At 40.9% G+C, this 13337-nt stretch overlaps 2 protein-coding genes across 5 annotated transcripts in view; one reads left to right on the plus strand and one right to left on the minus strand.

The window, feature by feature from the left end:
- LOC132830565 (transport and Golgi organization protein 1 homolog) overlaps positions 1-2986 on the plus strand; it is a 112291-nt gene extending 109305 nt beyond the window's left edge. For all 3 annotated transcript variants that reach the window (XM_060848362.1, XM_060848372.1, XM_060848381.1), the window contains 2 exons: positions 485-641; positions 759-2986. In XM_060848362.1, coding sequence (XP_060704345.1) covers positions 485-641; positions 759-997 — 396 coding nt within the window. In that variant the 3' untranslated portion in view covers positions 998-2986. The remainder of the gene's footprint in view (positions 1-484; positions 642-758) is intronic.
- The window catches only part of aida (axin interactor, dorsalization associated), a 91338-nt gene continuing 80354 nt past the window's right edge, over positions 2354-13337 (minus strand). For both annotated transcript variants that reach the window (XM_060848406.1, XM_060848396.1), the window contains 2 exons: positions 12026-12143; positions 2354-2567 (listed from right to left, as the gene is read on the minus strand). In XM_060848406.1, the coding sequence (XP_060704389.1) occupies positions 2471-2567; positions 12026-12143 (215 nt within the window). In that variant the 3' untranslated portion in view covers positions 2354-2470. The remainder of the gene's footprint in view (positions 2568-12025; positions 12144-13337) is intronic.

Here is a 13337-nt window from a genome sequence, read left to right on the forward strand (position 1 = left end):
TCAAAGTGCTGCTGTTTTGACTTTTTTCTCTCTAAAGTTCCAAAACAATGGCAACAGTATATAAAAGTAATTCCTGCTCCTGGAAATCGGAAATCACTTCCAATACCTAAAATACTTCAAAGGAGCAGCTTGTTAAAGTCAGAAATTTTTCCTGCCCTCCATCTTGGATTACTCCGAATGCTCCAGGCTTATTGTTCTCAACTCCTATCATATGGATCGTGTTGGGTGGCCTCTCAAAGCTTCTATGTAGCTGCTTCTTGGCTATGACTCGATTAAAATCTTGTGCAGGTCATTTGCTTGGATGTCCTTGTGCTCTCTAAGGTTAATAAATATATAGATTTCAATGTTGTGTGCATGTTTTCCGCAAGCTACATGACCATGCAGCTTCCAGAGCACATTGCTGCCCAGTACATGATAGTGATAAGAGCCTATGGTTGAAGGAATTAGTAATCTTTTCTCTCTTCCCCACCACCCAAAACGACAGGTAAATGCTACTGCTATTCAGGCAGCACCATCTTTTCCTGGAACACCTATTATGAATTCACCAATGGGTCGACTACCTGTCCTTGGACCTCGACCTGGACTTCCACCATCATCCAGAGCCCCGTACGGACCAGTACCACTCGCGCCAACCCATTTAGGTAGGAGAAATGTATTTGAAACACCACCTGTTGTTGTGGTTTAAATTGAGGATCTTTTTAACTTTCCTTTTGTTACCTTTTGCCTGTCTGACTCCTGCTTTTTCTTGTGTTTTGCAGTGCGTGTTCCTGCTCTCCGAGACTACCCTCCAGGCCCGTTCCTCCCTCCAGGCCCGTTTCCTCCACCAGGTCACAGATCTTTTCTTCCTGGGCCCTTGCTGCCGCCACCACCTCATGCTCTGAGAGACTTCCCACCTGGTGCCAGGGAATATCCCCATGGACCAAGGAGCCTTCCTCCTGGTCCAACACCGCCCCCTGGCAGCAGAGAATATCCACCTGAACCAGACAACCGCTCATGATTTTATATAGCATTGAGGCCAGGCTTTCAACTTGACTGATCACTCATCTCAGGCAGTTGTACTCTATAATATGTCAAAAGTATTCCATTGCCATGTAAGGAATAATGTCACAAGCAATGATCTGATTAGGACATGTTTAAAAGAATTTCTGAAGAATGCCATCTTTCCACATCCTTGGAAAGGTTGTCATCCTTGGGTGACAGGGTCAAATGTAGTCAGTAATGTATAATTCTTCAGCTGGGTAACTCTTGGGAGTTCCATATGTTCCAGTTTTGGAAAATACAAATTTTGTGGAGAATGTCAAAAAAACAACTGCTGGTTACAGACTTAAACTTCATGAATTCTGTTTGTTGCAAGGTAGCCACTCTGCCAATCAAAGGAAATAATTGTGCAATATTAGGGTGCCTGTGTCTCGTGTAGTGGTATAAATCTTCTGCTAATCTGTGACCAGTGTTTTGAGGCCTTTTTTATTTTAAAATGGTTGGGGGATTTTTTTTTCCTGTGGAAATATCAACTGATCAGAGAGCTGCCTGATTGTGAAATATGAATTACAAATGACTACATCAATCATCCCTTTGTCTCAGCCAGTCCCTGATTTCTATTAAGGAAAAACAAACCAGAATATGGTATATAATTAAGGCCAGATGTAACTTATTTTACTATTGAGAAAATTTATTAATAAAGATTAAAATTACTGGGTTGTTAATGAACATTCCTCAGTACTATTCTTGCCCTATTCTCTTCATTACATGTAAGTCACTGTTGGTAATGGCTACTGAATATACAGGTTAGCACAATGAGTCAAAGGAGTTATTTCCCTCTTTCTATACATAATAAATTTCACAAATTGGTGGGAGACAATGCTGAACACTGCTGCATGCAGATGTAGTGCAATGATAAGAATATTGTTTGACCAGACACCACTGGTACTTCAGATACATTTCTAGCATAAGCACTGGAGTGACTTTTGATCCAAACAGCAAGAAGGGTCTACTGAAAGTACCACTACATAACATTCATCATTCACTTATGTCAAAATAAGATACTTCATTTGTAGACTTGATTGTTCCCTTTCTCACTTTGTGTAATCATTAACAGAAAGCTGCAGCCTTAAAGCAGCATAGCAAAGGTAGCCAAAAAGATTTCAGCAGTTCTATCAATTTAAATAAGTTAACACATGCTGTATTAGCTACCACAGGTAGTGTAGGCATTTTATCATACTTCAGCACACTGATTAATCCTGGAATGTTGGCAGAATTACCTTTCAGTTTTTAGAAATTATATAAAAATGACTATCAGCTTGAAATATTTTCCTGAAATGCAGCAGCTTGGACTTTAGATGTCTTCATGGAACAGTTAACAATGATGCAGTGTTTTTATTGCAAGTACTGTTTCCTAAATGTGCTACACAGTGCTAGTTCTGTTGTATACATACACATTTATCACAATATTTGTTCACGTACTACAGCACAATCACTCCTTGTGCAATGTTTGATGGAGGTGAAGATACAGTGGTTTCTTGGTCAGCAAATGCAACTTTTTTCTCTTGAAGTCTGTTGGCTTTTTGTATCTAAACACAAAAGTGAAATAGTAAGAAATCTTTAATATCTCTGTAGTGATATCAGACTGGGGAAAGTGGTAGACACAGAACACAAATTGTTACATTATCAATAATCACAGAAGAAATAAGACCAAAAGCAGCTAAGCTTTAAGCAACCTCTTAGAGGACCAATGCAAGAAAATTACATTCTCAGATTTGGAAAAGCAGAGATCTCTCAGGGAGCCTGCAACAATGAAAGGAACTGAAAAACTAATTACTTTAAAACTGAAGCGGTAAGATTGAGTAGAGGAAAAAATTTGGATTTTAATGTGGAGCAACTTTTGTTTAAGCCTAATTTTGGAAATACTTTGCCTTAACCTCTTTGCTTCTTTAAAGCACTGTAAAACATGCCTCTTTTAGCAACTATTTGATCATCTGACCAAACATCTCCTATGGCATCATCATTTTATTGATAAAGTATTGTAAAATGCCTTTTTGTCTTTCATTGCATATCAAATGTTTTTAGTGTTGTGAGTGAAACTGGTGTTAAGATGACCATAAATTGTTCAGGATGCAAGATGGTCACTAATACTATACAAGGCACTAGTCATACCACAGGTGGCATACTGAACAGTTTTGGGCCTTTTATCTAAAGCAAGACATACTGGCATTGGAGGCAGTCCAAAATAGCTTTACTCAGCTAATCCAGGTATGGAGCAATTGTCTCATGCGGAGCAGTCAAATAGATAGGGTATGTACTTGGTGAAACATACAAGATTCTTCAGGGACCGGACAGGGTAGATGTGGAAGTGTTGTTTCCCCTGTGAGTGTCTAGGCCCACAGGGCATAATCTCTCCATACAGGACAGCTGAGGATATAATAGCCATCTCAGCCTTGGATAATCAGTCAGGAATACAAGGGCTATGGGAAAGAAAGGAAGGAAAGTGGAGTTTGGGATTATCTGACCTGCCATGTTCTCTAAATGGTAAAGCAGACATTGAGCTGAATTGCATACTTCTGTTACGTCCCAGGGCTTTTTTTTGGGAAGCAGGACAACAGAACATTGGAAGTGTTAAATTGACAGTGGATATGAAGATCTCAGCAGTAAATAATCAGTAGTGTGAAGTCAAGTGATGTGTGCAGTTCAGGTCACCACGCAACAGGATGGATGTGAAGGCTTTGGAGAGCGTTTAAAAAATGGCGTATGTTGCCTGGTGTGGAGTTTTATTTTATATAAGGTCAGTCTGGATAAACTTGGATTGTTTTCACTAGAGCATCAAAGACTGGGGGGGATGACTTCTTGGAGCATATAAAATGGAGAGTCATTCTTTTTCCCAGGGTGGAAATACCAGTGGCAAAGGATTTAAGGTGAAAGGGGAAAAATTTAAAAGGAGATGTTTTAAACAAGACAAGTTTATTTAAACAGAGGGTGGTAAGGTGTCGGCACGGGAGCTGGTGGAAGCTGAGATGAAAGCCATACTTGAAGCATTTAGATAGATAAAATGAACAGGCAGAGGATAGAGGGACACGCACCTCGTGCAGGTAGATAAGTTTAGAATGGCCTCTTGTGTCAGCACAGACATGGTGGGCCAAAAGGTCCCTTTCCTGTTCTATCTTTTGTGATAGAAAGTGAAAGTAGGGATGTTGATGTTGTAGATGTGTGGTTAGAATCTGATATCCTGAAAAATTCAAGGTAACAGATACAAGTTTGTAGTCAGAACCAAAGACACAAACTTCAGTCTTCAGCTGGCTGACTTTTTTCATAAATGCAATGTGACGAGTGAGACAAAATCCTAAACACATCCTTTGGGTTAGTAGTTAGTATTCACCAAAGAGAAGGAATGAGTGGAGGATGATCAATGAAGTGTAAAATTTCTAAGCCAAGTTGCTACGATAAAGGAAGAAGTGTGTGTCTTAAAAAGCATTAAGGTAGTTAAGTCTCTGGGTCCTGATATGATTTAGTCCAGAATATTGAGGGAGGCAAGAGAATGAATTGCTGGAGCATAGTCAAAGATGTTCTATTGGTTAACAGTAACTGACACTACAGGAAAAGATTCTCAGGGATAAGATCTATACACATTAAGAATGCAATGTGGGAAAGTGAGAGGTCATGTATCTTGGTAGGAAGAATAGAGGCATAGAGTTTTAAAATGATGAGGGGGGATATAATTGAAACTTAGAAAATACTGAAAAGCCTGGATACAGTGGATATTAGGACGAAGTTTCCCTTCGGGGAGACGAGGGCACCAGGCCATTGCCTTAGAGTAAAGGGAAGACACTCTCTGGCTGAAGAATAGTGAATTTATGGAATTCATTGCCACAGAAGGCTGTGGAAGCCAGGTCGTTGAGTATATTTAAGACAGATTCCTGATCAATCCCTTTAACAAAGGTTACAGGAAGAAAGCAGAAGAGTGAGGTTGAAAAACTTATTAGCCATGATTGAATGATGGAGCAGACCCAATATGCTGAATGGCCTAATTTCTGCTCCTATGTCTTATGATAGGCAGCATAGTTTTGTGTAAAGGAGGTCATGCCTCACTAACTTGATCGTGTTTTTAAGAGGAGATGATTATGACTTAAAATCAGTTGATATTAGCAAGCTTTGAGAAGATTTGTAGCTCAGGTTGAGGTTTTGGATGTAGGTTTGCTCACGGAGCTGCTAGGGTAATTTCCAGACATTTCGTTACCTAACCAGGTAACATTTTCGGTGGACCTCAGGCGAAGCATTAGTAAAAATTCCTGCTTTCTGTTTATATGTTTGGATTTCTTTGGGTTGGTGATATCATTTCCTGTGAAGTCACTTACTTTTCTCTGGGGGTGGTAGATGGGGTCTAACCCGATGTGTTTGTTGATAGAGTTGCAGTTGGAATGCCATGCTTCAAGGAATTCTCGTGCATGTCTTGGTTTGGTTTGTCCTAGGATGGATGTGTTGTCTCAGATGAAGTGGTGTCCTACCTCATCTGTATATGAGGATACTAGTGAGAGAGGGTCATGTCTTTGTGGCTGGTTGGTGTTCATGTATCCTGGTAGCTAGTTTTCTGCATGTTTGTTACAGTCCTTGCAAAGTATTTTGTAAATGACATGAGTTTTGCTTGTTGTCTGTATAGGGTATTTAAAGTTCATTAGCTGCTGTTTTAGGGTGTTGGTGCATTTGTGGGCTGCCATGATCCAAGGGTCTGAGTATTGACTAAAGAAATTGAGGGTTTGGTTAAGAAAAAGGAGGAAACATATGTAAGGTATAGACAGGATAGATCGAGTGAATCCTTAGAGTATAAAGGCAGTAGGAGTATACTGAGGAAGGAAATCAGGAGGGCAAAAAGGGGACATGAAATAGCTTTGGCAAACAGAGTTAAGGAGAATCCAAAGTGTTTTTACAAATACATTAAGGACAAAAGGATAATTAGGGACAGAATAGGGCCCCATAAAGATCAGCAAGGCAGCCTTTGTGTGGAGCCAGAGAAAATGGGGGAGATACTAAATGGGTATTTTGCAACAGTATTTACTATGGAAAAGGATATGGAAGATATAGAAAGTAGCAAAATGTCCATATTACAGAGGAGGAAGTGCTGGATGTCTTGAAACGCATAAATGTGGATAAATTCCCAGGACTGATCAGGTGTACCCTAGAACTCTGTGGAAAGCTAGAGAAGTGATTGCTGGGCCTCTTGCTGAGATATTTGTATCATCACTGGTCACAGGTGAGGTACCAGAGGACTGGAGGTTAGTAAACGTGGTGTCACTGTTTAAAGAAGGGTGGTCAGGACAAGCCAGGGAACTATAGACCAGTGAGCCTGATGTCTGTGGTGGGCAAGTTGTTGGAGGGAATCCTGAGGGACAGGATGTACATGTGTTTGGAAAGGCAAGGACTAATTTGAGATAGTCAACATGGCTGTGTGTGGGGAAAATCATATCTTACAAATGACTGAATTTTTTGAAGAAGTAACAAAAAAGGATTGATAAAGGGCAGAGCGCTGGATGTGATCTACATGGACTTCAGTCAGGTGATCGACAAGGTTCCCCATAGGAGACTGGTTAGCAAGTTTGGATCTCACGGAATACAAGGAGGACTAGCCATTTGGATACAGAACTGGCTCAAAGGTAGAAGACAGAGGGTGGTGATGGAGGGTTGTTTTTCAGACTGGAGGACTGTAACCAGTGGAGTGCCACAAGGATCAGTGCTGGGCCGTTTACATGTTGTCATTTACATAAATGATTTGGATGCGAGCATAAAAGGTACAGTTAGTAGGTTTGCAGATGACACCAAAATTAGAGATGTAGTGGACAGCGAAGGAGGTTACCTCCGATTACAACAGGATCTTGACCAGATGTGTTGCTGAACAGAGACCTTGGAGTGCAGGTTCATAGGTCCTTGAAAGTGGAGTCACAGGTAGATAATAAAGTGAAGAAAGTGTTTGGTATGCTTTCCTTTATTGGTCAGAGTATTGAGTACAGGAGTTGGGAGATCATGTTGCGGCTGTACAGGACACTGTTGGAATATTGCTTGCAATTCTGGTCTCCTTCCTATCGGAAAGATGTTGTGAAACTTGAAAGGGTTCAGAAAAGATTTCCAAGGATGTTGCCAGGGTTGGAGGATTTGAGCAATGGGGAGAGGCTGAACAGGCTGGGGCTGTTCTCTCTGGAGCGTTGGAGGCTGAGGGGTGACCTTATAGAGGTGTACAAAATTATGATTGTCTATTTATCCTAAGTCTTCTCCCTTGGGTGGGGGAGTCTGGAGGCATTTGGTATGCTTTCTTTTATTGGCCAGAGGATTGAGTACAGGAGTAGAGGGTTTAGGGGGAGAGGGGAAAGATATAAAAGGGGCAACTTTTTCATGCAGAGGGAGGTAAGAGTATGGAATGAGATGCCCGAGGAATTGGAGGCTGGTACAATTGCAACATTTAAAAGGCATTTGGATTGGTATATGAATAGGAAGGTTTTGGAGTGTGGCAGGTGGGACTAGATTGGGTTGGGATATGTGGTTGGCATGGACGGGTTGGACTGAAAGGTCTATTTCCGTGCTGTACATCTCTATCTGCTTTCTAGAGTCATGAATTTTCAGCATTGCTTCGCCTGAGGCCCACTGAAGATGTCACCTAGTAGGGTAATGAAACACCTGGAAATGAACCTTGCAGCTCAGTGAGCAAACCTACATTTAGAACAGTTGATATTGCCAACATGGACTTCAGTATCACCTTTGACAAGGTCCTTCATTTCAGACTGGTACACAAGATAAAGTTACATGATATCAGGGTGAGATAGCTTAGAGGAGACCGTAGCGGTGGAAGGATGCTTTTCAGAATGGAGGATTGTGTCTGGTTGTGTTCCACAGGGATCGGTGCTAGTGCCTCGGCTGCTCATGGTCGCTGCAACTGATTGGACCAGCTACATTTTCCCCTCAATCAGTAAGTTTGCAGACTATACAAAGATTGGTACAGTTGCTGATAGGAGGATTATCAGAGGATACAGAGGATAGATCAGTTAGAGGCATGAGCAGAAAAATGGCGGATGGAGTTTAATCAGGACAAATGAGAGGTGAAACCTAATGGAAGGTCAAGAACAGGTAGAAATAATACACTGAATGGCACAACCTTTAGGGGCCTTGAAAAGCAGAGGGATCTAGGCCCACAAATCACTGAAGGTGGCAGTGCAGGGAGATAAGGTAGTAAGAAAGGCCTATGTCAACTTTGCCTTCATTGTACTCAGTGCCCCTTCCAAAGATAGATCAGTTATGCTGCAACTTTATAGAACTTCAGTTAGGCAACACTTGGAATATTGTGTACAATTCTGATCACCACACTAACAGGATGTGGATGTTTTCGAGGGGGGTACAGAAGAGGTTTAGTAGAATGTTACCTAGTATGGGGGATTGTAGCTGTGAAAAAGGTTGGATAGACTGGGTGTATTTTCACTGCAACGCAAAAAGGTCAAGGGGCAATCTAATAGAATTTCAGAAGGCTGTGAATGGCATGAACAGAGTGGAAAGTCTGAGGCTTTTTTCCAGGGTGGAGAGGACAATTACTAGGGGACACAGGTTTGGGTGGGAGTGTTCGAGATGTGTAAGACAAGTGTTCCACATAAAATGGTGGTGACTGCCTGGAACGTGCTGCCAGAGGTGCCAAAGCAGCCAATATCAGCATTCAAGAAATACCTGGACAAATACATGAATAGGATGGGAAGTTTTAGTATGGAAGGGCAAAATGTGCTGGCATGTGCTGGGAGGGCTGAAGGACCTGCTCCTGTGCTGTATTGTTCTTTGTACATAGTGCAGTGCTCCAAGGAGATGGTACTGATCGTGAGAGAACTGGTGTTAAAATTGGCACAGATGTGGAACCACTATTTTCAGAAGGTACCAATGAGGAAGAAAAAACATGGCTGGAAAATACAAGAGAACCGGATACTTTTGGGGCGGATTGGTAATTCCGTGGCTATAATAGTTCCATCTACCTGGACAATAGAGGAGGAGGATATCTTCAGCCTTCAACAGCTGACTATATGTTGAAAAAGCAATGCTTTTATCTATCACAAAGACTGATTTGTAATTTTAACAAGGATCATTTCAGGACTGTGAACGGATCAGAAAGTTGATTGGAAGGATACAAACATGGGCACTGATTAGGAAAGCAACATGGTTAAGGACTTGAAAGGGAGGCTCCAAACAGGGTACAGGTGCTTGATGTGGGAAGAAATAGGTACCTAATGAAGGTCAGTTACTAAAGGACATGTTTAAGATAACTGGTAAACAAGAAAAATTTCTGGAGTGGAAAAAGCATTTTATTTTATTTAACAGATTGCTAACTAGAATGCACCTACTTCAAGTAAGGTAGCAGTAGATTTGGTACTAACTTTAAAAATTGAATATATACTCAAAAAGGAGTAATTTATAGGACTATAGGGAGTGACACCAATTAGAACGGTCTTTGAAAGTGCTGGCAGAGAGTAGAACCAATGGTCTTGTGCCATTTAGTTCGGATTTCTTTTTTAAAAAAATGCAGTGTACCCCATGACATCAGTGTTGTAACTAGACTGGCTCCTCATGTTAAGTGGGCATTACGACAATTCTAGAATTCCTATTTTAAAAAAACTGGAATACAAAGTTTAATCCAAGTTTTTCAGACAAAAAAAGCTTGCTCTCAAAGTACCAAATGCTCAATGCTAAATGTGAATTGTGAGATTCTACATCGACATTGCTATGGAACTGAACTTTACAGGTAAAAAAATAAGGGCGTTAACCAACAATTTGCGTCCATTATATAGTAAATAAAGCATGATCAAAATTTGTCACTGAGCCAGTTGAGAACAAGCATCAAAAGATCAGTGAGGAAGTAGCTTTTGGATAATTTCCAAAAAGGGAGGTAGAGGGATGTACAGGTTGCAGGAGGGAATACCATGGTCTGGGCAGCTGAAATCCACCAATGATTAAGCAATTAAAATGAAGGATGTGCAGCAGCTGCATTTATTTTTCAGGGCGAATTCAAGTTGGGAGGCTGGCTAATATAATACAGTTATAGAGAGCTACATCACAGAGAAAGGCCATTCAGCCAGTTGGATCTGTGCCAGTCAAAAGCAGCAACCTAACTATTCTCAACCAATTTTCCATCGTTTGACCCATAGCCTTGCATCACAACTGCACTTCTAAATACTTATTAAATATTGGGGTTTTCTGTCTCGACCACCCACTGGGTGGAAAAGCTTTTCATCACATCTCTTTAATCTTCTACTTCTTGCCTTCCATTTACACCCCTCGTCTTGGATCCCTCCATCAAGGGGAAAAGTTTCTTCCTGTCTGACCTGTTTATACCCTTAAATTATTTCATACATCTCAATTATGTCTTAATCTTCTCGGTTTGGAGTAAAACAACCCCAGTCTCTCTCCAGCCTGGTAAATCTCTGCACCTTCTTCAATGCTATCACATCCCTACTAGAATGTGGATTCCAGAACTTTTCACAATACTCTAGATTTTGTATCACTCAAACAAAAACTCCCTTAAATTCAATGTCTTGGTTAATAAACATGATTTGGAGATGCCGGTGTTGGACTGGGGTGTACAAAGTTAAAAATCACACAACAGGTTATAGTCCAACAGGTTTAATTGGAAGCACTAGCTTTTGGAGCACCGCTCATAGGCGATAGTGGAGGGCTCATTCCTAAGGCACTGAATTTATAGCAAACATTTAGTGTGACTTAACTGAAATTATACATGTTCGAATACCATGATAGTTTCATGTGTAAATCACAAATTTTTTAAAAACATGTTGCATTCTCAGTTTAACTGTACAATGGGTGATAGCTAGACAATATGTTTAAGGTGTTAGCTCCCTGTGTTCTCTGTCTATGCCATGATGTTTAGATTGATTCCAATCTAAAAAATGAGATAATGGAGTTTTACATGAATTCATGCAGTTTTTGAACAAAGTACAATGTAACTCTGCAAGTACAAATTCACCCCACAAGATGTGTGTGCGCCCATGTGGGTCTGTGTCTGGGTTGGAGGGTGTGTGTGCGTGTGCGTGTGAGAGAGAGAGAGAAAACAAATGTGGCTGGGGTGGGGGTTGAGTGTGAGAGAGTGTGTGCATGAGCGTAGAGTGGTCTAAGTCTCAGAGGATGCATGAGAGAGAGTGTGGAAGTGTGTGTGCTTGTAAGGGTGTGTGCACATGCATGTGTGTGACTGTATAGTACAATGGTGGTCGCCTGTAGTGTGACATGAACCCAAGGTCCTGGTTGAGGCCCTCCCTCCAGGTATGGAACTTGGCTATCAGCCTCTGCTCGGCCACCTTTCTCTGCTGCCTGTCCCGAAATCCGCCTTGGAGGATGGTCACCCGAAGGTCTGAGGTTGAATGTCCTGTACTGTTGAAGTGTTCCCTCCCATTTGGCTATGGCAACGGATAAATGGGCACCGCACAACAGTCAACAGACAGGAGTGTTCGTTCTCAGTTGGGGAACACTTCAGTGGTGATGTTTAGATTAGAATCAATCTAAACATCATGGCATAGACAGAAAACCCAGGGGCTAACACCTTCAACATATGGTCTAGCTATCACCCATTGTTACAGTTAAACTGAGAATGCAACGTTTTAAAAAAGAGGTTTTGTGATTTACACATGAAAGAAGTGAAACTATCATGGTATTCGAACAGATGAAAGATCAACAGACAACCAAGGTATTTTTCAATGTATAATTTCAGTTACATCACTCTAAAGCTTTGCTATAAGTTCTGTACCTTACAATTGCATCCTCCACAATCACCTGATGAAGGAGCGGCGCTCCGAAAACTAGTGCTTCCAATTAACTTTAACCTGGTGTTGTGTGATTTTTAACTTTGCCTAATAAAGGTAAGTATCCCATTTATCATGACTACTTTTTTCACCTGTCCTGATATTTTAAGGTACAAAACGGAGGTTATGAACTTACTCTGGATATCTTCCGATATTTAATTGCAAAAAGACAACAGAGAGAAATATAAAGTTCTAAAAAATGTTTCAATACTTACAGTTCTATAACTATGTGTCCAGCTTTTATTTCATCCATTTCCATAAAAGCGAAACATTTTGTGCTCGTAAATCTCTTTTTCGGTTTATAATGTTTGAATTCAAAGAAAATGGCAGCACCTGTAAAAGAAAAGCAAGGCATATGTCTCGGTCGAGGACAATGTCTTAGGATCTACATCTGATAAATATCACAGCAGCATGACTAAATGGAATAAGTATAAGCTCAATATAACATTACACCTCTTGAATGCTCCAGTGTTAAAAATATTGACTAGTTAAAAATGTGAGGCAGTGATAGAACACAGAGACATGGTTTGGACTTGGTTTCTTAACCCTTTGTTTCTTAACCAGCCGAAGAACAAACTGCTGCAAAATTCTCATTTTTACCATGTCTGATGTGAAGATAAAGTAAACAGCAATTTGAGCTCCAAGATTCCTGGTCTACTCACATGTAGAAATATATTTTCTTTTGTAAAATGTAGTACCTCTTACATAAATTATTGTCTCATTCCAGATTACATTAGCAGGACTGAGATACATAGTCCAATATGTTGTTGATTAGCCTTAACTAATTCAAAAAGGATTCTGAGTAATCCAAGATGGAGGATGGGAAAAATTTCTGACTGTAAAAGTCTGCTCCTTTGAGGTGTTGGAGGTGATTTCCTCGAATCCCAGGAGCAAGAATTACTGTTCTATATGCTGTTGCAATTGTTTTTGAACTTTGGAGAAAAAAAGTCAAAATAACAGCACTTTTAAAAGGGAGACAAACAAAGGGAGCAAGCACATGGTCTGTAAGGGAGAGAGAGAAAGAAACCCACACTGCTAACTGGCAGCAGAAAATCTGCACAGTTTCTGCATTCCCCCCTCCCCCTTACCCGTTCAAATCCTTCTGACAAAGGTCAGTTAGACTTGAAACATCAGCTCTTTTCTCTCCTTACAAATGCTGCCAAACTTACTGAAATTTTCCAGCATTTTCTCTTTGGTTTCAAATCCTTCTGACAGCTCTCGCAAATCTCCCTGCCAGTATATTAAGGTGGGGGGGGAAAAGGTGGGAAGGAATGGGACCCAGGGAGAGACTGAGGAAAGATTTCAATCCGAGACTGGTACGGTTGAGAAAAGAAGTCAAACAGTCAGGAACAAAGCAGGACTGATTAATCAAACTGCATTTATTTCACAGCAAGAGGCCTAACAGGGAAGGCAGATGAGCTCAGGGCATGGTTATGAACATGGGACTGGGATATCATAGCAATTACAGAAATGTAGCCCAGGGATGGATAGGACTGGCACCTTAATTATCCAGAATACAATGCTATA

The sequence above is a fragment of the Hemiscyllium ocellatum genome, chromosome 3 (assembly GCF_020745735.1).
Source record: "Hemiscyllium ocellatum isolate sHemOce1 chromosome 3, sHemOce1.pat.X.cur, whole genome shotgun sequence".
NCBI lineage: Eukaryota > Metazoa > Chordata > Chondrichthyes > Orectolobiformes > Hemiscylliidae > Hemiscyllium > Hemiscyllium ocellatum.